We start from the raw sequence: 25,573 nt of genomic DNA on the forward strand, positions 1-25,573 counted from the left end.
TTCATTTGTACCTCAAACCCTCCTATCGATTAGGTGCTGCATAAGGAATTCTTAGGTACTCCCCATCGAGATCAAGGCCGAGAGCTCTGTGGAAGGTTTACTCTCCAAGTAACCTTCCTTCTGGTTTTGCAAAGATTTCCAAGCAGCCAGTCACCCAGGAGCGCCTGCCCAGAGCATCTCTCTGACACACAGGGACTGTCTTTTCCAAAGACAGATGAATGCACCAGTTCAACAACAGGGCTCCAAAGAGACACCATTTGTGAAGGATATGGGTATAAAACAGTGTTAATTACATTAATCTCTACGGCAGAAGAAAATCCTAAGAAAAAGAAAAAAATTATTGATAGGCCCATCTGTGTTTCAAACATTACTCTTATCCATCTCAAGCCATCATCATCTGACTGTCAGTGACATTCAAAATTCAACAGCAATCTGTTGTGTTCTGGTAGGGAAAAAGCAGCGGGAACTGATCCAGCGAGCGTTTCCTCAAATTAGCGTTATTCATTTCTTGGAGCTTTTCAAAAAGAAAAAGAAATAAAAAAGCACAAGGAAGGCCAAGCAGAGAGGGAAGTGGAGGAGAAAACACCTTCAATGTAGACAACAGCTAGATTTCAAGTACCTAGGAAAGAACAGAAGCTTTAAAAAAAAAAAAATCATGAAGGCAAAATGTAGAGAAGAAAAATCAATTCATGCAGAGTAATCATTAGGACAAATTAAGTCTTGAAAATCAGTAGCAAAACCACAGTTCTCTCTACACTGTTCTCTCCCAACAAAGGCCCGAAAATGGCTGAAGCAGGGGCCTGCCGAGTGAGGCTGGCTGGGCACCCACCAGCACTACTGTCCGCCCGGCAAGCACATGGCAGCAATGTTCCCCGTGCAAACCGCAAGGAGATGTCGCCCTGCGGAGGCAGGCACCCAGCACCAAGCCCTTCCTTTCCCTGTGCTGATGGAGAATCACTTTTGTACTCATATCTCTCCCCAACAGGATCCATTTCCCTCTCCTTCCCCTCTGCCAACTACCCACTCACTAAAGATACACACAGACTCACGCACGCACACTCACACATATGCATATGAAAGAGCAGAAACAAGCGAGAGGGCAGGAACAAAAGAAAAACCCACTTCGTTTTGCCATTTGGTACAAGTATGGAAGGTGGGAGCCTGACCTGTATGGCACTATCAGTTTGTAGCAGTTTGATTCCAAACATTCAAGATACCTATTCTACTCAATGATGGGATTTAATATCTCTTCCTGCCCCCCTCTCCCCCCCAACCCCCCCCCCCCCCGCCCAGCCCCGAAATTGTAATAATTTTTGAATGGGGTCCATGGTAGATTTTTAACTGTCTCTATGGGCCATCATGTCCTGCTTCTTTCAGGTTATAATTCTGAACGTGAAACCCTTCTAGGCTTCAGAAAATGAGCATATAGCCACTTCTTCACCCAAATACAATTTTCTTATGAAAATAACACTGTTTTCCTAAAGACCTTTAAAAATGGAAAAACTCATATACCATTTAAGAGAGGGACCATCAAAATTCTATTCCAAAAACAGGTCCTCCAATATTTTCACACTACAAAAAGTGTCACAATATTACAGATTCAGATGCTACATTGGTTAGAATGAAAGAACAAAGCCAGACTACAAAAAGAGAACTACAAACAAGTATATACAATTAGATGCTGCTAAAAATATCACTGGGATTTATCTGATTTAAAAACATAATGTAAAGAAATAATTACGTATATTTTCTTTTACTTATTATATAATATTGTAAGGGATTCTCGATTTTTAGAGAACACATGTAATCAAAGACAGAAATGAGTTAGTTGATTTAAGATTTACGTAGGATTTTTAAAAAGTCTTATCAGCACCTGTAACTAATATATTATTGCATGTCAAGTATAATTGAAAATCTGAAAAAGTTTTGGCAGGTCTTTAGTGATGTTTTTAATATAAACCTATCAGACATTATTCAGAAGAAGATTACTTTAAATCAGGCTTTTTCTGCTTGGGAAATACATATTGGGATAAATTTCAGAAATAGCCAAATATAATTATCATCAACAAATTAACCCTATCTGAGTCTAAAAAAGAAACCTCACAATAGGGTGTTCAAATATACTTCAATGTAGGTTTATGATAAGATTAAAGAAAAAAACTAAAATTTTGTCCAATTCATTTAAATGAAGGTAATAAATAATAAGTCATCAAATATACTTTGGAAGTAAACAGAAAATATCACAACCTTGATTTTAAAGTGTTGTATTAGCTAATCTCTAGAGTCCACCATTGACAGATTTTGAAGTAAAAGCTGCATATAATTAAGCATAATATAATTATAATTATAATTCTGGACACATCTCTGGTTAGATTTTTTAAAAATCCAAAGCCCTGGCAACCTGGGTAGTGTATAGAGGATAGAACATCTAGACAATTCCTAAAATGAAGAAAGAAAAAGTATGATTCAGTTTTTCCCCTAAATGTCACTGTATTCAAATGTCATTTTCCCCTTAGTCTATCTACCATTCCTTCCAACTAGTCTACCTATAAAACTAGTCATTGTGCCCTGGCCAGTGTGCATAGTAGTTAGAGTACTGGCCATGCACCAAAGGGTTGTGGGTTCGATTCCCAAGCAGAGGCACATACCAGGGTTGAAAGTTTAATCAGGGCAAGTGTGGGAGGCAACCAACCTATGTGTCTTTCTCACATCAATGTTTCTCTCTCCCACCCTCTCTCTCACTCTAAAAATTAATGGAAAAAAATATCCTCCAGTGAGGATAAAAACAAAAATTGAGAGTCATTGTCTAATTTTTTTTTTTTTAACTATTGTAGTTCTAACTTAGATATAGCTGTCTCAGTTGATCTCCAGCTGTGATCCAGGTCATGTCATTGACTGTGCAATGGCATCAACTGTTGCACATCTGGCAACAATCACAACATTGATGATATGGGGAAAGCTATTTTTTTTTCCCTCCATCCTTAGTAGTGGTTTCATGTCACATGCAAAAGAGAAATAAGCATGAGCTCCAGGGGCTCAAACATTCATTTAACAAATATTACAACGACAGAAGATATGAGTTCCCAAGCTGGCCAAATCATTCCAGTGAGGTCAAAGAGGCAAGTGAGTGATTGGCCCATACTGGTTGGCTCAGTAAAAAAAATGATAAACGTTCATAATTCTGAGGTCTAGAATTCCTATTACATGCATATATAGATAGTTCACATTGAATACTTAATGTGCTTGTGCATTTTATCTGGGCCAAACTATTCTTACACCCTTTGCACAAAGCCATCCAAAACCTAGCCATTTTGGTTGGAAAGCCGATTAAAATGCAGCCTACATTTGAAACATCAGCCTTGTTATCTTACAAAGGGCCTATCTTTAAAGTTGCTCCTTTTGGTTAAGACACATCTCTTAAAGATCATTTCAAATACAAATGTTACCTGAGTCATGTAAGAGATTCACTCATTAAGCACCTACTGAACATACATGTACATACTCATTTCTCAAATTAATTAGCTGTCATCTAAAAGAGAAAAAAAGTTTGAAAGAATAATACAGAAGGACTGGCCACAAAAAAAAAACAAAACAAAAAAGGGCAGCATGAGGGGGTGTGAACCACAGACAGACCTCACAATCCTGGGGTGTCGTCTTGCCTTCGTTCTAACCCCCAGGTATGGGATAAGACGAGCACCTGGAGTCACCTGGGTCACTGGAGCTATAAGTGCAGGAGCAAAGCACTGCTACTCTTGTCTCGCTGCAGTCCGCAAGGCAGAGCCCAATACTGGGAACTGAATGGCAGTCCAAGAGGAAACGTCAGGAAAAGAAGAATGGGCAAGGGTGCTGGGTAGACATACATAGGAACAGTGTCTACAGCACCCGGAAGCTGAAATGCTACCTCAAAGTGCTAGAATAGGCATACCACTATGGCTAGGATACATTCATTGTAACCAAGAGGCAAGCTCAGTAGTAAGAATTCTGAGTTTCTAGAGTAAAACCTTTAATAGTCGTAAAAGTAAAAACATCAGGTGAGGAAGTATTTATAATGAAATAAGTCCAGATGTTGGCTGAAGAGAAAGGCACACTTCTAGAAAGGTAGTATCAAGTTCCCTATTGTCACTACAATAGCAGCTCTTATGCTCAGAGTAGTACCAGATACCAAGGGCTTCACTTATATTAATTTATATTAAATCCAACCAACCCTCCCTGGAATGAGAAAGTACTCAGAGAAGTGAAGGAACCAGCCGGAGGTCACCCAGAGTATTAGTGGCAGAGGTAGGGTGAAAAGCCAAGCAGCCTGGCCCCAGAGTCCCTGTGCTGACCCGGACTGCCCGGCTGCCTCTTCAGACGTTCCTGACGGGCCCGCTAAAAACCAGAGAAGAAGTGAAGGTAGAAAGAGGAGAATGAAGAGATTATCCATAGTGTATGTATATACAGGTAAGCAGAAACAAATGGGTACGTTAATAATGAAGTAAACAACCTCCCCACTAGCTAGTTTTTTTCTGTTTTTATCACAGGTCCACTGGAAGTACAGAAACGCATTATCCAACCTAAATGACTATTTTCCATCATACTAGTAGTTATTAATGATCCCACACTGCTGTCTCTTTGATGACAATGCCACGGATACTGTCAGTATAACTAATGAAGTCCACATCCGTAACTTTAAGTTCTAGAATGAGTTTTCAGTTTTATGAAAACTTTAAAATCTAAATATGAAAAGTAAATTTCATTGTGGCAGTTCCCCACTGTTTAAGGTGCACAGAGATGATGACATAACTATGAATTTCTACCATCCCAGTGAACAGTTTTCATATAAGCTTCTTGTCTTACCTTGTCACCAAAATTCAATACATCATCTGCATAGGGTGTTAAGATTTGTACCCAGTGCCTCATTCGGGAAAGAAGCTGGCCCTTTGGGGCACCAGATGGCTATCAGAATGTATCGATTTCATAAGCACCACAGATGAGGTTAGCATAGGAATGCTGAGCAGCAAATGAGGGGCAACAGAATACAGTTCTGATGAGCCATACCTAGCTCCTTCTGTATGTTGTCAGGGATTCCTGTAATAGTCTTTCTCCTTTTGACTTTCTTCGGTCGTCTTACCAGTGTGTCTGTGTAAATTAGAGACCGCCGAAGGCTGGCCTGGCGATCGAAATTCTCCCCTAATGTAGAGTAGTAGAACAAGCAAAGCAATGTTATTTTTTAAGCAAGCTGACACCATGCACTTTCTTCCAGAAGCTTGTTGTCAAATGATAAGAAGGTATTAATAATGATGTTAGCCAGTCATGTGGTGATGAATGAATGCTGAAGGGCAAAAAGGGAAGGAAAGCACATTATCATCATAAGGCTCTTTTCCAATTTCTCTGTGTGTGTGTCCTTCCAAAGGAAGCACCTGGATCTCATTTTCAAATGAGCTGGAGTGGAAAATGCAAATTCATTCACAACATGCCAGAAGAGTGATTCTGCATTATTTTAGACATGAGTCACCTGGGAAGTGTTTCACACAGGTCCTCTGATCACAGGCATCACTCGTCACATCAGCGTGCATGTGATGATGGCAATAGATGTATCTTAATCATTTGGTCAATGCCAGAGACCATCCCAATGTCCCATCCTATGTGATGAAACAGATAACTCAAGAACTCTTAGATGAAGAGTTTTTCTTCCAGTCAAGGAGGCAGACAATTTGGACAGGCTATGGAAGGTAGCTGTGATGTGAGATACTCTGATGAAACATAAAAAGCCTTATAATGATAAGGGACTTTTACCATAATGAGACCCAGTAGCACTGCTTGTTGTTAAAGCTGAACTGCTTCTTTAATCATAGTCACTTATAATAGTTGATCTGAATTTAGACGTTTCCGGTAATGCTGCAATCAATCCCCCCAAATGTCAGATCCACAGGACTTCTTTCTCTCGAGAATGTGGGCTTGTGTGATTGACACACAATGGGAAAACATTAAAAAAATAAAGTATCAGTTTTTGATTGGTCCACTTTAAATGACTTGCCAGCTTAATTAAAGAAAGTTTTATAGCGCTGATCTTGTCAAGTGGTTATCTCCACAAAAAAGAGATTTTAAAAATGCATATATATACACACACAAATTATGTACTCCCTCCACTCTATTGTTGTGAGAAAAGTATAAAAGCATTCTTTCTTTTTAGCAATACTGGCCCATTCAAAGTGGGCATTTTGTGAACAAGGTACTTTCTATCATAATAGGAATAAGTTGTAAATAAAATTTTATCTAATCAAAACAGATGATAAAAGAGCTAAAGGATCAAACTGCATTTCACCTACTAAGGAACAAAGTTCAACTTGAAAACTCTTGCCACTTTGCTCCTAATGGAGGAAAACAGAAACCACTGAGAGAAGATCCTGAAACACCAGAAGGCACCATCGCTGTAACAAATGTGTCGCTCTGTGCAACAGCCATGTAAGGTGTTTATAAGTGGCAAGTCTTGCCTTCAATGGTCCATTAGTTGCCTGCACCAGAGGGGAAAATATTGCCTTGTATCAAGGCATTAAGAATGGTTCAAATATTAATAGATAGTTGTATTTGGTCTCTAGTTTTGCTTCCTAAATAAAAACAAAAGATAAACCACTCAAGCTCCCAGGAAATTAAGAAACAAACCATGAGGACAGACATCACCATTAAAGATGTCAAACTTGTCCTAGCTGGTTTGGCTCAGTGTTTAGAGTGTTGGCCTGTAGACCAAAGGGTCCCGGTTCGATTCCAGTCAAGGGTACATGCCCGCTTGATTCCCAGTGGGGGGCGTGCAGGAGGCAGCCGATCAATGATTCTCTCTCATCAGTGATGTTTCTATAACTCCCTCTTCCTTCCTCTCTGAAATCAATAAAAATATATTGGGGGAGGGGAGATATAAAAAAGATCTCTATCTTACACTGTTACCTACAAGGACTCTGTCCCCCGATGGACTATAAATTTCTTGAAGGCAGGGACCAGTAGTTATTAGGTAAATACTGAATATTCAGAAAATATCTGAGAGGAATTGAATCATTCTCTTTCATTGAAAAAAATGGCATTAGTTAGTCATGGTTACTACTTAGAAATAAATTTTGCTGGCTCAAACATCAATACAAAGCCAGTTTGTAAAAACTGCTTAAGTATGTTTACTTACTCTTATTTTCCAGGTGGAAGAGTTGTTATCCCACCTGGCAGATTATGAAACATATATACATTTTATTTTAAAGATTTTTTTTCCTCTTCAACATTCAGAACGTGCTGAGTCCCACAGAATTACAACTGAAGGGGTGACATTGGTTTTCAAGCTTGCAGCTCCTGTGCTAATGTTCTACCTCTATGCCTGGCAGGCTTCACCTCGGATTTGAAATAATATATTTGTCGGCACTTTCTCCCCAGCTGAACCTTACTGAGAATCACACTAGAGGGTCAATGTTTACCCAAATAAATGAGCACTTGACAATTTCTGACAGGAAGGTACATTTTTATCTCAAAAGTCATCTGGGGCTTTAGAAAATGTCACTTAAATAGCAGGAAACTGTTTAACCTATGTCAATTCAACTACTAAAAGTGAAAATATTTAATTTAATGCTTTTTTTATACCAGACTATTAGAAAAATATTCCCTTTATGAAATATATGTATGTGTATGTGAACACATGTATCCAGAAAATGGATCAATAAATATGTAATTAGGAATTATGATTAATGTCTACATTTCTAAAAACATTAATCACACAAAAATAAATTGCATTTTGACATAACTCATATTGCTCCTTTTTTTTGTTATTAACCTTTCCTATGTGGCATTCTGAAGGCCTCCTTTTAAACTTCATGTAACTCATATCAAACGGGAGAGGATTAAAGCTCAAAGAAAGGACACTGTCTCCTGTTGTGCAATGCATTTCACTGTAAATAATTCATTACTCCTAAAATTCTAGTTACTCTGCTTTAAATTTACTTATCTCACAATAATATATTTTATCCTAATTCCATTAAGGATTGTCATATTTCATAGCACAACCTATTTATAATATTATTCCTGAGGCATTTAATCATATATAATTACATTCTGCTGCATTTAATCAATCAAATAATGTAGTGCATATTCTTGTAGAAAATATGCATCTATGTATTACATTGAGCAGTAAACTGTATACTTTGTTCTGAAACATAGTTACTTATAAAAATAATATTTAATAAATGTGATCTAGGTGAACAAGAATCACATTCAGAAAGATCAATGATGTTACCTGAAAAGGAAATGGACCAAAATGCCATGATATTCTTCCTTTAAGGCCTATGCACAATAAATGTGTGAAAATGCACATGGAATTTAAAATAATTCATGCACTTATTTATTACATTCCTCTGGAATTCAAAATGAGTTCTAAAAGTAATTTTTAAATGCAAGGTTTTAAAGAATTCTCCAATAACTATCAAAATGTCATAAGTCCTTTAAAAGTTAACCAATGCCATGGCAAAAAGCTTTCTAATGGCAGTAAACAGCAATAGTCTCAGAAACGCAGCAAATGTGCTATGGTTTTCATCCTAATTTTTTAATGAAAATTTATCCTTACTGGTAACCTGTTTCTTTTAGATTCTAGCCCTATAAGCCATGCTTTGTATGGACTGATAATCAATGAGGATGATCAGTACTCTATTCCTTTTAACACACAGTCCAATGGCTGAAGCTATAAACTCTTAACATATCTATTTTGCACTGTGTACATGCCTACCAACGTGATAAAACAGGAAATTTTGAAATTTTTAACAGCTCATCTAAGTTTGTGAAATACTGACTTTGAACTTCATGTACTTTGTAATTTGTCACCTTTAATCATCACAGGTGATTAAAACTTGAGCATACTATTCTAAAAGAACTTGAATTTTACATATGGCAGCTAGTATTTATATTCTAAAAATTCATATTAAAAATTAACTTTTATTTGAAGATTGTAGAATTTAAATTTTAGGGATCAAAATATAACTTTACCATCCTATTGAGGCTTTAAAAAATATATTTTATAGTTATTATTAATTCTCTTGATATTTTTATTTCAAGGAATTTTTCCCTCTTTTACCTGAGAAAACAAAAAGATAAAATCTATCACTAAGAAATATCACAAAATTGTTATTTCTTTACCTTTATAAATATTACTTAAAATAACTTTTAGGGGAAAAATAAACAAACCCACATAAATATTTCTTATCCAAAATCACATTTACAATATGTCTCCATATAATCAAAATATTTTTTAAAGCTAAGTCCATTTAAAAAAAAATAGGCTTCAAATGAACAGTTGGACCAAGTAGTTCTTCCACATCAACCTTTGGTGACAGCCTTCTTACTTAAAAGCTATAGCTATTGTACATGTACACATATAAATAAGTTTTAGTATTCCCTTCATTAAGCAACAATCAGGAATATACATATATTACAGCTTTCCGTCTGATGTATAAAATGCGAAGTGCATATCACAACAGCAACAAAAAGCCAGTCATTCCCCGGAGTACATTTTGAACCTTGTCTACACAGCAAAGCATACCGGTTATGTTAATCGGAACCACATCAGCCTGGACTGTCTGGGCGTGCAGCCGCATCTTCTCTTCTGGCGTTGGCAAGGGAAGAGACTTGGCCCAGTTCGTCTGAGTATTAAGATCAGGGAAGTCACTTGAGGTTGGCGTTTTAGGTCTCCTGGTGGGCATATGTCTTTCCTCTTCCGAGGAGGAGACAGAACCCTGTAAGGGGAATGAGGGAAAAGAAGCCACGGTGTGTAAAGAGCTGACAGAAACATTTTTTTTTTTTTTAAACTTAAACTGATTTGAAGCAAAAACAAATACACAAACAACAACAAACTAAAACACCCGGTCACATTTTAGGAACAGAAGCAATGGTTTGCAAGAACTCTGGCTCAGCATCCTAAGCATGACCTGTAATGATGATGGTTCGCAGAGGCCAGAGGCCCTAAACCGTGGACAGCCGAAGGTTTTGCTGACCCACAGAATCTTAAGTTCTTCCTGTTTCCTGTGGTCGGAAGATTACGGATTCAGTTTAACATAAGAAGCCCAGAGACACAACACGGTTATGGCCATCAATTTCCATTTTTATTAAAATGCAGTTTGGCTCAAAATAATTTCTAGCCTCAATCTCATTTCCTTTAGGCCCTGGCCTCAAGGGACATTTGGAAAATGATAGAGCTATTGTTGTTCAACTACTTGTGCTCTTCCGAAGCCATTTATATGGAAAAATATCCGTGTAAAATTGCTCACTTAGAAGAAGCTGACTAAAGCTGTGCCCTGAGCCTTATCAGAATTCCATGAGAACATTTCTAGCAGTGTCGGTTTTGATACAGATTAACATCCTAACTGGGGACCATCTTGAATACCTTTCCTCCCATAATGTCTTAAAAAGAGTAAGCAAGAAAGCTGTTTTGGCATCTGATGATGGCCCCATGGCAACTGGGTTGGTGCCAAGGAAGCTCCAAGAACTCAAAAGAAATACAATGAGCTCGGCACAACAACAGAAAGGGGTAACTGACTTTTGTTGGGAGATGGCAGTTTATAATAAGAATGAGCGTATAAGAACGTTTAATAAATGTATATTAAATGCTTCAGGTGGAAAGTGTTTAAACTACCACCTGTGAAAATATGGCACTTAAAAGAATTTTACTTAAGAATAAAAAGTCAGTGAACCTTCCCAAGGGAACACCTATAAAACCAGGACCTAGGTCACTTCAGCAGCTCCCCTTTCCTCCAAAACAAGAGTAACTGCCCTCCTGACTTCTAACATCACAGCTTCCTTGGCCTGTATTGAACTTTCTGTAAAGGAACTCACTGCAGGTCTCTTTTGTGACTTCTTTCACCCAACATTTCATTTGGAAAGATTGATACTTTTAAAAAAAGAACCATACATATTTTTTATTGATTTCAAAGAGAAAAAGGGTGAGGGAGAGAGAGAGAGAAACATCAATATCAATAATGAAAGAAAGTCACTGATCCACTGCCTCCTGCATACCTCCTCCCTGGCCCCCCACACCCGCCCCAGTCCCGCTCCCCAAATAGGGAGCGAGCCTACAACCTGGGCATATGCCCTAAATGGGAATTGAACAGTGACCTCCTGGTCATCAGGCCAATATCCAACCACTGAACCACACCAGCCAGGCAAGGATTGATCCATTTTTAAAAAGCATATGTTAATGTCTTTCTGGATTTAATACAAGTTTTTGAGAGGACATCAGTAAAAAGTCTTCAGAAACCCATCATTTAGAAATCTCAAACACCTAGAACAACACTGTCATCACTACTGCTAATGAATTAAACTTCCCACTAAATACCTGTATGTATTTTACAAGTACCGCCGACAATCTGAAAAGGGCTACACAGAACAGATGAAAATGGTTTGGGGTGTTAGGGATAGATAAGGTCTTAGGCGAAGAATCCAAACACCTGAGTCTATTCACTTTATAACTTACAGTCGAGGGACCTTTAGGCTGTTCCTAAATGTTGAGGTCCCTTGCTGTAAAATGGGAATATCCTGTACTCTTAGGACCTCATGAGATGATAGCTGTGGAAATGTCTAGGGCAGTTAAATATCATGGCCATAAAGGTGGTAGACATATAAATGCGACTTTATGACAACAAAATCATGAATTGACAAGTACCTGCATTTTTCTTTTATTGTAAGACTACCCATAATAAAAGCATCTATTAATAGCTAATAAAAGAGTAATATGCAAATTAACCACCACTCCGCTATACCCACAAGCCACGCCCATGAGCCAATCAGAGCAAGTATGCCAATAAACCCAACCAAGATGGCTACAGCCACAGAAAGCAGGAGGGAGGCTTGGGTTTCCCAGGCAACGGAAGAAGCCAAGCTTTCCGCCTGCCCTTGCCGGCCTAAGCCTCCACTCAAAGCTACAAAGTTTCAATTATAGAAGGTAAACAAATCCAAACAGAAATGGTGGAAGCCACAGAGTGAGCAGGAGGCTTGGCTCCGCTTCAGGCTACAAAGTTTCAATTGTAGAAGGTAAATAAATTCCAGATACTTGGGTCACCAGGGGGCATGGCCGGCCTGCAAACCACCACAGGCCCCTTGCTCAGGCCGCTCCATGCCTCAAGGGAACCCCCACGCTGATCCAGAACACCCTTCAGGGTAAACCATCCATGCACCAGGCCTCTATTCTATCTAATAAAAGAGTAATATGCAGATTGACAATCACTCCAACACACAAGATGGCTGCCCCCATGTGGACACAAGATGGCCACCACAAGATGGCCAGCAGGGGAGGGCAGTTGGGAGGCACCACACCTGCAAGGGAGGACAATTGAGAGGGACCTGGCCTGCAAGGGAGGGCAGTTGGAGGCAATGAACCCTGCAGGGGAGGGCAGTTAGGGGTGACCAGGCTGGCAGAGGAGGAAAATTGGGGGCAAATAGGCTGGTAGGGGAGCAGTTAGATATCAATCAGGCTGGCAAGGGAGTGATTAGGGGGAGATCAGGCTGGCAGACAGGAGCAGTTAGGGGCAATCAGGAAGGCAGGTAGGTGAGCAGTTGGGAGCCAGGAGTCTTGGATTGTGAGAGGGATGTCTGACTGCCCATTTATAACTGATCCCACTAGGCAGTTTAACATCCCTCAAGGGGTCCCAGATTGGAGAGGGTGCAGGCTGGGCTGAAGGACACCCCCTCCCCCGCCCCCATGCATGAATTTCATGCACTGGGCCTCTAATATAGAAATAAAAATATAAATTGTATTTTTTACTTTAAATTCTTAATACATAAAACATGTAACATGATGACCTAGTTTCTTTTTCACCTAAGGAAACTATAAAATGTCTGTAATTAAATAACAAACATACTCATTTGGAGTATGTGTTACTGGCATCTTAATCATGATACATATCCATTCATGTTGGATCTGACACTGGCTACAGATCCTGAAAAAAACAAAGGAATGTTTGAGTCAGCTAAGCCAGGCTGACATAAATCAATTATTTCTGCCCCCTTTGCAGTTGTGATACTCTTGTTAAGTTTGATTTATAACACAGATTCTCTTCTCTTACGCTGTAGATACACATACACATAAAGTAAAACTAATTTTGAGAATTTCATGTCAATTTGTGTAAAGGTCACATGTCTGAGGTTGAATCTTAATCTAGTAAATTAAAAGGTTACTCCAGTTTTCTGATATATTTACACAGAAATAATTTTCCAGGCAACCTTGAAATATCACACAAATTCTGAAGGCCTTAAGAAGCACATCCTAACTGAAAGGCTTAAGAGAAAGGAAAGGAAAACCTCAAAGGGCCAGAGAATAAATAGCTCGGCGACATCCTGCGGAGAGGATTCCCGTTTCGTGTGAGGCCCGCCCGCTGAGGGACCCGGAGGAGCTCGGTTCTGTGGTTTGCATGTGTCTCAATGGTGCTCATCAGGCCTAGTAACCTACTTCTCTTTCAGCTGTCAGAACCGATAGCTATCACCATGAAACAGTACTTCCGTTAGCCTCGTGACCATGGGACGATCACCAGGGACAGCTCCGATGTGACAGCTGGCAAAGATCATCTATTTTGTAAAGTGCTCCCTTCGTTTGCAAGAAAATTTCCCAGACACGCAGGGCAGAGGTAATGCTATTTGCAAAGTGACTGTTATGCAGACCTACAATCTACTGAAGAAAATTTGAAAACCAGGATGGTATGACTTCCAAAATGACCTGACTCCCATCCCTCCTAGTACTTATAAATACAGCAGGAACACAGAAAAAACCTCCTGCATCTCAACGGCAGAACACCTCACAAGTATTCCATTAAGACCGGCGTTGGAGCGCTACAGATTATCACCTTCGCCTCTTCACTGGCCTGCATGCTTCTGTCCTTGTTGACTACCCTCCCGTATTCCTCCCCTTTCAACATGGTGCTCCCTCTCTCATAGCCTCCAAGATCCTTACGATGGCCTACAAAACCCTACGTACGTGATCTATGAACTGGCCCCCTGCCAACAACGACCTCATCTCCCAACTAGTCTGTCCCTTGTTTATCCTACCCCATCACACCATACTCCATGAATATCCTGGTACTCATCACACACATTACTGCCTCAGGGCCTTTGTGCTTGTTGCTCCCACCACTTGAAATGTTCTTCCCTCAGACATCCACGCAAGTATAACCTTCTTATTCTTCAGGTGCTTGGTTTAGTCAAGAGTCCCCTTCCTGTTGAGGTCTCAGCTGTTCACCCTACCTAAAATTTTAACTCCATCTCAAGATTTTATATCCCCTTTTCAGCTTTCTAAGCTTCTCTTTAGTTCATATATATCACCAGTATGCACATACTTTAGTTATTTGTCTCTCCCAAGAGAATGTAAGTTCCGGAACCTTTAAATTGGAACTGCAAAAGAGCTATCTCAGAATTTTGAAATAGCTCTTTGTTCAGTTTGACTCAGTGAATAGAGCATTGGAACTGCGGACTGAAGGGTCCTGGGCTTGATTCTGGTCAAGGTACATGCTGGGGTTATGCGCTTGATCTCCAGTAGGAGGCAAACAGGAGGCAGCTGATCAAAGATTCTTTCTCATCATTGATGTTTTTATCTCTCTCTCTCTCTCTGAAATCAATAAAAATCTTTTTTTTTAAATAAAAATTAAAAAGGGACCACCATCTAGTAACTGAGTTTTAGATGGCTTTCCTTGGGTTACAGGCTTTAAAGGAATTGGTTCCTCATTCAATTTTCACAGCATGAGCCCCACTTTGTCAATAAGAACGTGGCCTAGCCGAAACTGGTTTGGCTCAGTGGATAGAGCGTCGGCTTGCGGACTGAAAGGTCCCAGGTTCGATTCCGGTCAAGGGCACGTACCTTGGTTGTAGGCTTAACTGTGAAACACAGATTATCCCAGGCTTATTAAAAAAAAAAAAAAAAAAAAAAAAAAAAATCTGCTCTGCTTTTAAAAATTGGAAAATATAATTATAAACAGCTAAATTTAGTATTCACTTAGTAACTATAACATAAGAATAGACACTGAACCGATGAAACAACATAGGACACTGTTTAAGAGAACACCAACATACATTCTAGACCTTTTAGTCTTTGGTGATTCTACTCCCAAAATTGTATCTCTTTTGGGTTGATTTTTGGTTTTGAAGATTCTAGATAGTTATATAAAGTGTCAAAACTATTTCAGTCTTTCTTGGCTATATGCTGCTTCTACTCAGATCCACGAGATCCTGACTGACTTGGTTCTCTCCTATTCCTTCCCCATCCCGGACACAACAACAACAACACAGAAGTCAGGGGCAGTGGACATGGATCCACACAAAAGCACAGTTCATGTTCTTCCTGGCAACTCCATGATTTGGCTGGGAGGTGGTTTTCATACCCACATTGTTAAGTAACTAATTGTTCCTTCTCTCTTATTCAGCATATTAGTCCCTTTATCACAAAACCTAGGCCTGTCAAGGACTCTAGAAACTTTCTTACCATGTACTGAATTAAAATAGTTTGGATTTAAACTATCCCGTATTAGGTGATCTTTTCCTCAAAATAATGAAAATAGGTAATTAGAGTATACATTTTAATAGACATAGTAACTTCTTATCTTAATAATCTTTTGATTAGAGTAAATCATAGATCCAAAGTCTACAGTACAACATAATGAATATTTAAGAATTCGCTACCCAACCCATGCTCACAATATTACCAGTAATTGCATCCACCTCCATGCTCTTCCCTGCTTCCCCAGAAGTAATCACTCTCCTGAATTGTGTGTTAATCATTCCCTTCCGTTTTTTTTTTTTGTTTTTTTTTTAAACAAGAGTATAAATATGCCTAAATTACATGTTTATATTTATTTGGACTTTTATAAAAATGGTATCGTGCTCTTTGCACTGTTACTTATTTACTTGTAATATGTTTCTAAGACACATGCATATTGTTGTGTGAGCTTGCAATTCACTGGTTTTACTTGGGTACACATTGCATTCCAATATCACATTTATTTATCCATTCTTTTTTTGTCCTTATCTCCCCATTGCTTCCACCACCACCACCACCACCACTCATGCCCTCACCCCACTGGTGTCTGTGGCTGGTCAGGCTTATATGCATGCATATAAATCCTTTGGTTGGTCTATTCTTTTATTGACTGCCTTTGAGCATGAAGGCGGTGCATTAATAATTACACAGGACAGCAGCTGTAAACCAGGGTTGTGGTTTATAACTCTTTACAGTTGAGGAAACCGAAGCTCACAAGCAATTTAGCCAAGGCTGCCGCCACCGCGGACAGGTGGGAAAGCTGACCCAGACCAGCGCTCTCAAGCATCATGTTATGTAAGCCTCCGACATCTGCAGTTAGAGAGCAAGGCTGCTATCCTCTGTATTCTTCAAAGTCCTCCTTTGATTCAAATATCTCTGATCAAGGAAGACTAAAACAGAACCTGAGATGCCAGTTCAATGAATAACAGGAAATAGGAAAGAAAACTTTAGTTTCTATCAATACTATTAAAGCCAACTGTTTATTGCCATAATCCCAGCTTCACTTATCTGTTTGGGGGTGAATTTTACACAAGAGATTGAGTAACTCATGACTGACATGCTTTCTGCTGAGACAATGGGGCCTCTATGAACATGTCTGGGACTCAGTGAACATATCATCAAATATAACCTCCGACATGGCAGTTGGAGAAATGCCCTATCGACTCACAGGATGTATTTTAGCATCTATAGCTGAACTTCCTCCAAATACCTGAATAACCTCTTTGGTAGTACCCGGCACACAATGAAAGCTGAAAGAACAAAACAGAAATGTGAAGACCAAAACAACACTAAAGTAATGATTTACTTTCTGATTCTGTGGGTGAATTTGTGGATTCCTACATCCCTCTGCAGACAGCATTTTTCATGCAGCATGTTTAATATTTAGATGATGTACAGACATACATAGTTGGAAATACTTCAAACAATTTTTTTCTCGCCACACTATGTCACCACTTTGAAAGATATATATGGTTATCATTAGCCAAATATCTTTCTTCATACCATAAACTTGACGTTTACTTGGCAAATACTTTGCATTTATTATTCTAAAATAATTATCCAGAATAAATAATCTGAACAGATGTCTTCTAGGTTCTCTGTTCTAATTTATATGTTCTTAACCTTGACCTTATTAGCAACTCTCCTTTTAGGATAGGGCTTCTGTCTTAAATATATAACAAATGCTTAGTATTTGTTGAATGCAAGTAATGCTTTTTTTCTATCATTTGATGATATGTTCACTGAGTCCCAGTCCCAACTGCTTTTGATGTCAGAGCACCCGTTGCCTAAACCTTTAATTCATGTGTCCCTTCTAAGACAGTCTACTGGTCTCTTCACCTTTTATCTCCATCCCCACCGCCTACCTAAAATGCTAAGTGTCCAGTCAATCAGTCAGCCATTCAACCAATCAAAGTGTAATATGCTAATGATATGCTAAAGTCACTCAACAGTTCATTATGACATGTACTGACAACTAGGGGGGAGATGCTCCTACTGGTAGGTTAGCTTGCTGCTTGGGTCCGGCTGATTGGGACTGAGTGAGACGGGCCAGGCATACTCTGGAGCCCTCCCACAGTCCCTCCCTGTCTGGTCAATCTCCTGTGTCCCACCCTGGCCCTGATCGTGCACCGGTGGGATCAGATGGCCTGGCCTGTGCCCTCTCACAATCTGGGACCCCCTCAGGGGATGTCGGAGAGAGGGTTTCAGCCTGCCCTGCACCTGCAGGCCTAGGGACCCCACTGGTGCATGAATTCATGCACGGGGCCTCTAGTTCTGTAATAAAAATCTGGGTCAAATCTTCATTAGAAAACCAAAAATTTAATATATTAATTTTCTATTTTTGAACAACTGTTAACAACTTTTTTGCTCTGATGTTACTTATTTGAGAGAGGATAATAACTTCTGAATACTGTTCTCCAAACAGTAAGACTTTGATGTATTGACCTAAATTCCACTGAAATTTCTTAGGTTAATTTAAAATGGTTTCTAAAGCAAACCCTGTTCATCAAACCTTATTAGGTAATTAGTGTCGGTCAACATTCCTTAATAAAATGAAAAATAAAACCATGTAAGTTAAAATCTCCATACATTTTTATTCTTCCATGTGCATTTAGTACTGAGAAATATATTTGTCTTAAGTAGTTTGCACATATCACAAAAGATGGTGGGGGAAAAAGGAATGCAGATATCAAACAGCATCACGAAAGCAAATTGCCCTGCGCTGTAATATTAAGTAAAAGCACTGCCCACTTGTGAAACAATGGCTTTTTGCTGCTATCCTTAGAGTTCTTCTTTGTAATCTCACTAGGTTCTTGGTCACGTGAACAAAGCAAAACAACAGAAATAAGATACTTTATTTCTTTAACCAAAAGAAATGCATTTATTCAAAATGCACAAATATATTGATTATGCTTCTTCAATAACTTGTTTGGATCAGGAACTTCCCCCTACTTCCCCTCACCACCCCCCTGCCCCGAGACTAATTTTAGCCTTCGAGAAAACTTACAAAGATAGTACTGAGAATTCCTTGTGTATTCTTACCCAGGGTCCCTTATTGTTGATGTGCTGCAAAACCACGACACACGTAAACAACAACACACTTTGCTCTAATTTCACCAGTTTCCCCCCTTATATCCTTTTTCTGTTCTAGGATCCCATGTTGAATTTGGGAGCCTCACCTTCTGATCCGTTTCATCATCCTCATCTTGATACTCATCGCTGGGTGGACCGGAGCTGGCGAAGGTGGGTCCCTGGGAGTAGTACTGAGAACTCCGGTAGCCATCTCGTCGCAGCTTATCACATTCTGCAGGGGGCACAGGGCGGGAGGGAGAAAGGGCATTAAGAACCAGGGTTTCTTTACTCCGCTTTATTTACCGTTTCTGGTAACACTTTCCTGGGCATAATAAGACTTCAACATAATAACAACATTAAGAATGAAATGATAAAAATGACTAAGAATTATATATACTGCAACTACTACTATACATTCCAGGCCATGTTCCTATACTTTGCAGGGACCACCTTCAAACCTCACAGCAACCCTCCGGGTCAATTTCTGACACACAACAACTGCTTATATAATTCCACGTCGAAACTCATGAGCAAGCTGGGCTTGTTTCCTAGACTCGTCAGCTGGAAGTGGCATGAGAAATCATTGGTGGTAATGCTCTCATTTGTAGTTCTCGTTTTAACTTTGGTGCCAACCAGCCTATAGTCATTGTGCTGAATTTAATATGAATCTGGTGGCAGTCTGAGATGCCTGCCGGCCCACAGAGGAATGCCTGGCACCACCGAGTGGCAGGTAAGCAGGAGGCCTGATGCCCTGGGGAACTGGGAACCACACCACTGGCTGGCTGCTGAGAGACTGGGCATTGTCTTCAAGGAGGACCATTGCGCTAATTACTGTCATCAGTGGGGGAATGCAGCTTTTTAAAACCCCAGTTCCAAAGGCTTTTTAAAACCCCAGGAGCTGCTGGTGGGCGTGGTTCAGTGGTTGAGTGTCACCTATGGGACAGGAGGCTCAATCCCTGCAACCCTGGCATGTGCCCTGACCAGGAATAAACTGACCTCCTGTAGAGGGCGTGTAGGAGCCAGCTGATCAATGATTCTCATCATTAATGTTTCTATAATATCTCACTCTTCTCCTTTCCTCTCTGAAATCAACAATAATATATTTTTAAAAATAATAATAATAAAGCCCCAGGAGCTTTCCCATTACTCCGATGCCACCTTAGAGGAGGAGCATTTGTCTTGCAACAGCATTTGCCACAGGGTTCCTTTAATTATTCAGCTTGCTAAAGGAGTGCCAAATGTGTGTGCCGTTGGAAAAGTTTCCTCTTTGCACAGCTTTACAAAGCCATGTACGTAAAAGCACAGAACCAAAGTAGGCCATCTTCAGAATTCTTTTCTAACACTGGGATCTATGATTCTTCTTCAAAGAGGAGACAGTAGTTGCATTCGTACATGGATAAAAATTCTCCAACCAGGGAATAAAAAACCCTCTCTTTAGCTACCACACAGTGGGAGTGGAAAGTTTCCAATCCCGGGCTACAAATCAGAGTTTTAAAAAGCCCACTGAAAGAGCCATGAGGATCTTTTAGAATGCCAGCTAGCCCTGGCCAGGTGGCTCAGTTAGTTGGAGCATTGTGCCATACACCAAAAGGTTGTGGGTTCGATTCCCGGTCAGGGCACCTATAATTAATTGATCTCTCTTTCTCTCTCCCTCTTCCTTTCTCTCTCTAAAATCAATAAACACATCCCTGGACGAGAATTTAAAAACAAAACACAAATAGAATGCCAAGCTAACTTAAAAGTGCATGTGTAATCAAAAGATTGCTAAATATTATTACTTAAGTCACTTATGGGAAAAATAATTTGTGGGCTGAGCTGGCAATCACTATTACTATTGTGTAAAATGGAAATTAAAAAAAAAAAATTCTGAAACTTCCAGAACACACCTTATTTTTTTCATGAGTATTTAACTCATACTAACCTAATTCTTTTCAGTGAAAGATATTTTCACATTTTCTACAATATTTGACAATTTTTCTATAAAAATAAATAGTACAACCAGAATCTATACTAGAGATACTGTTACATAGAACATAATTAGTAGTTTTCAAATGTTATTCTATTATGCAATTCGATATGCAATTTAGGGATTCTGTAAATTTTTTCTTCAACTACCTTAAAGTTAGATTTAAAAAAACAACATAACACTCAAGCTCAATAGTTTTACATTTCATTAGTGTGTGCTACTAAATTAACTTTTCTGTGGTCCTACGAAACTGGAGTCTCCTAAGGATTAAGAGTGCACCTTGTAAAACACACTCATAAAAACTATTACCACTTGCAGCTACTTACCATGTAATTCAAAGACTTGCCAAACGAAACGAAATACCAAGTGAAGGCCAAGGCCCCTTTAAATGAAGTCTTTTCTGTTCGAAAGAGCAGTTTCCCCCTCACCAACTGACCTTATAATAAGTACGTTTGAAATGATACAATGGTATTGTTTTAAGAACCTGCATTGTGTATTGGATACCATGTCAGGTAATGTTTGAAGAAGGTTTCTCTCCAAGGAAGCAAGGATTCGGGAACTAGATCATCTCTAAAGCTGCTATTGGTGACGATATTCTAGAGAAGACTATTAAAATGACAAAAATGACCTGACACATGTTATATTTAAAAAGACCAAAATATTGGAAAATTATTATTCCTATGCTGAAAGCATAAAAGTCTTGAAGTTATTAGTACTTCTAATAATAAACGGTGTGACACCGTTTGACCCTAGTTTAAGAGACAATGCCTCCTTTTATCTCAATGAAGTTTATGTCCCAGAAATGTTTAAATACTCATATAACGAACAGCATAGGATATCAAATGCAAGTTGATGTTGGGTCTAAGACTAAGCTAGGTAGTCTGAATTTATGGCAGATCACCAATATTCGGAGTCTTACAGATTTTCTGAAATCTAGTAAACTCATCGGTATCAATTGTCATTTATCTTATCCCAACTCTAGTGGGGAAATGTAGGAAAATTTCTCTTGTCAGGTTGCAACAGCTCTCAGTTTCTAAAACCATGGCTTTGTTCATTAAAAACGGAGTTTATTGTCTGTAGAGTGAGATATAAGTGCAAGCCATCATGAATAAAGAAAGACTTTTCAAACACTCAACGGAGTAACTGCAAGGCAAAGCAGAATTTAATGCCGGGTTATGCCTGAGGCTCCAGCGAGAAACAAGATACTAAATGTAATAGAAGATCTGTCTTTAACGTGTGCTCCTCCTGCAACAGAAATTAAGAGTAAAACCCCGTTATTGTTCTCTGGGGCTGCCTGGATAAAGGTGTCACTGTTCGCTGTGTCCTCTGGTTTCCCAGCCACCACTTTCCTCCTCCTTCCTCACCTGTCAAACTATTTTCTTTAGTGCAAGAACAATGAACAAACACTTCTTAGGAGACCAACGTTTTCAATATGGAAGGACAAAAACAATGTCACAGAACGAGACGGTTATCTAACCATACCGGGAATTTAAGACTTCTCTGGCTTCCAAACGTTCATGCCGTAACGCTGTTCTTCAGGCTTTTCGTTTTAACAGTTTAGACATGGTAAGAGAGTCTCCTGAAAGATGCTTTAAAGAGTTACTTTCCCAAATAATTTTCTCTACTGGAAACTCCTGGTGAACTTCCACTTTGTGTATTATGTCCTTTAATTTGTTGAATCAGCCACAATACACTAGAATTTGCAGTGGATACAGAGTTCCAACATTTCAGGGGCTCAACGCAACCAGAGGATTCTTTGCTGCACACATTCCCCTTATCTCCCCATCCAGGCTGAGCAGGCAGGGGTTGTGCTCACCACACTCACAGCTCCTGCCCCCACCCCCAGCTCCTGCCCCCACTTGTGCTGGGACAATCCGCATTTCACACCTGCTCTAGGAACCTCTGCCAAGGACCCAGGGGTTATTTCCGCTACTGTTTCTTTACACAAAACAAACCCCATGGCCATACCTTCACAGGGGACAAGTAAGAGCAATCCTACCTCATAAGCAAGGGAGAAAATGAGAATATCCAAAAACAACTCTAATAACTCTTCCAAACAGAGGAATAACATGGAATCTAAGCTCTTCCTGATTCCTGATACCATTCTCCTAACACGTACTTGATGTTTTATTTCCCTCCCCTGAACGAGGCTGAGAGGCTTTGGATGTGAAATATGTAACAGTAACAAGAGGTTAACCCTCTGTGTTTCAGGAGGCTGACCGAGGGGGACACTGCATGGAGGAGCCCCTTGAATGTCTGGAATCCAGACAGACCTGGCACCACTTATACCTCGAGACCTCAGGGACATTTCGCCTCCTGGAAACTCAGGCTCCACCTCTGTAAGCCGGGACGTCACTCCTCCTGCCTGGGAAGCAGCCGTGAGAATCATTCAGCAGCAGACCCAAGGCGCTGCTCTCCGCGGGGAGGCTAGGTGAGGGTAAGCCGGAACCTGGCACAGACCGCTCGCTCTATGTGGCAGATGCTCAAACACAGCCATTGCTGGCAGAATATACCACGAAACCATAACTACCTCAAACTCTCTCACTTTTAAAAGCCAGTAAGCAAGTCCAAGATTTGCTTGGCTGCACAATTCTTTAAATTTCTACCCTTTTTTACAAAGCTGTTGTTTCCATCTTTATCAAAATATCATGAGGCTGTGTTTTTTCCTAAGGATGCACCAAGCTTATATCATACGGGGATTCTCGTACTGTCAAGAGCCTGGATATTTAGTTGTAACTGCTCTCAATCCAAAATAGAGCTAAAATATGTTAACTGATTTATCTGCAGAACGTATAGTCATTAATTGTTTTTACATAGTAACCTGAAGCCTTCTACAGACATTTTATATAGGAAGGGTATCAGCCAGGTGGGTGGTGAATGTATTGAAATAGCGTAACTACTAGAGCAAGGGCAGTATTCAGGCTCCTTGATCTGAAAGGATGTGTTAGGAGTTGAACTGTGTCCCCCAAAGAGAGATGTTGAAGTCCTAATCCCTGGTATCTGTACATGTGACCTTGTTTGGAAATAGGGTCTTCCCAGCCACCGTTTCTTTCCATGATGCTCTAAGCTTCCTGCCACAGGAAACAGATATATTTGTCTTATGAATTATAAGCCCAGGTGTCAAATTTCTGGTAGATCCAGATTTCCAAACTCTTATCCTAGTACTTTATCCATCAGATTATCAAGAACAGTTAAAAAACAAGTTCTATTGTATGTCTTTATCCAGGACCAGAGGAATAAGAGCACATAAATCTACAATCATATATGTTTAGAAGAAAGGCAATTTTAGTTCAACAGCTGTATTGGCTATTACACAGCTAACGGATCAAGTTTAAGCTTTCAAGTAAGCACGTAGGAAAACTTACTTCACTCAAATTCTATGCTTTACAAATATTAGATAACTTATTTTCTTAATAAAAAATCCAACATTTTAAAATAGAAGAGATTTACCTTCTAGTTCATGAACTTACTAGGTGTGGCAATACTGGAAGAGAAAAAGAAACCATACTGATACTGTAGTTAAGATTCTGCTTTGCTAGTCAAGCATATTGAATTTTCTAAAATTATATAAGTATTTCTCCTAAATTATTTAAAGCAGTTGAGCACCAATATACTTAAATTGTCTTTAAGAATCAATAAATTATAACATAATTACAAATGGTCAAATGTTCATTTTGTAATTTGTAGCATATCAAGTGAGTTGTAAAGCTGTGTGAAAGCTTAAAGCACCATATATTCAATATAGATCTTTTCAATGGATATTTTCCTAGATAATTTGAAAGCAATTTTAATGATAGATTCTAAACAAATATGCCCTTTTGTTTTAGTATTACATTAATGATTCATTATTTTCTCCTCTTTAGGGTAACAGTTTATATGTAGTTATATAGGAATGCGTACAATGACATAAGAGTATTCCTATATATGGAGTATTAAGTCCAAATTTATCTTCCAATAAGTGCATATCTGAGACCATAAAACCACTTCTTCATCAATTCTTACATCAATGATACTGAGCATCCCAAGCACTATCCTGTATAATAAAAGCCTAATATGCTAAGTGTCTGGTCGGCTGTTCAACCAATCAAAGTGTAATATGCTAATGATATGCTAAGGCCACTCAACTGCTCGCTATGATGTGCAATGACCACCCAGGGGCAGACAATCAACCAGTTGCTATGATATGCACTAACAACCAGAGGGCAGATGCTCCAACCAGTAGGTTAGCTTGTTGCTGGGGTCAGGCCAATGGGGACTAAGCAAGATGGGCAAGACACACCCTGGAGCCCTCCCATGGTCCCTCCCTGTCTGGCCAACTTCCCACATCCCTTTCTAGCCCCGATCATGCACCAATGGTGGCCTGTGCCCTTTTGCAATCCAGGCTGAGAGACTCCCACACCCCAAGTGCACAAATTTCGTGCAGTGGGCCTCTAGTAAAAACATAAAAGGAAAAGGAGAAAATGTATGGCTTTAATGGTTAAGCACAAGTCCCTCTAAAAGTTCTGAAAGTAAATATCTCCTCTCCTAATGTTGTATAGAAGACACAATATTCCATCTGCTAGGGTATAATTTGCTTAACTGTGGGTAAGAAAGAGAGGGCCAATCAGGGCCAAGTATCACCCAAGTTCCCCCAAAGATAATGAGTCTCAATTTGCTCAAGAAACCTGCTAACAACACCCAGGTAATGAATGACAACAGTCAAGAGCTCAAACTCTGAAAGTCAATAGTTGTGTGTTTGAATCCTAGTTTGCACTGAGCTAGAGGGGCTTACGGGATATAATCCAGCTTTCAAGATACTTACAAATTAGCTGCTGGATAAAGAAGTTCACGTAACAATTTATAGAGCAGTGGTTCTCCAAATTATACCAGCTGTGCCATCAGTGTTTATAAAGCACAACTGGGCAGCATCAACACAGAATTTAATGGGAGAGAGGCCCCAATGATATATGTTCAAGAAATAAGAGGATGAGGGAAGAGCAGGTGGGAGAGATTGAAATAGGGAAGATAATGTGTAATATCCCAGT

At 39.5% G+C, this 25,573-nt stretch overlaps 1 protein-coding gene across 6 annotated transcripts in view; it reads right to left on the minus strand.

The window, feature by feature from the left end:
- NHSL1 (NHS like 1) overlaps positions 1 to 25,573 on the minus strand; it is a 191,560-nt gene that overhangs the window by 10,566 nt on the left and 155,421 nt on the right. For 4 of the 6 annotated variants that reach the window (XM_036415167.2, XM_036415168.2, XM_036415173.2 and 1 more), the window contains exons 3-5: positions 18,691 to 18,815; positions 9,542 to 9,734; positions 5,038 to 5,169 (exon numbers count right to left, since the gene is read on the minus strand). In XM_036415167.2, the coding sequence (XP_036271060.1) occupies positions 5,038 to 5,169; positions 9,542 to 9,734; positions 18,691 to 18,815 (450 nt within the window). The remainder of the gene's footprint in view (positions 1 to 5,037; positions 5,170 to 9,541; positions 9,735 to 18,690; positions 18,816 to 25,573) is intronic. The other 2 variants (XM_036415169.2, XM_036415170.2) reach the window with 1 other exon arrangement.

The sequence above is a fragment of the Pipistrellus kuhlii genome, unplaced genomic scaffold (genome assembly GCF_014108245.1).
Source record: "Pipistrellus kuhlii isolate mPipKuh1 unplaced genomic scaffold, mPipKuh1.p scaffold_m20_p_5, whole genome shotgun sequence".
NCBI lineage: Eukaryota > Metazoa > Chordata > Mammalia > Chiroptera > Vespertilionidae > Pipistrellus > Pipistrellus kuhlii.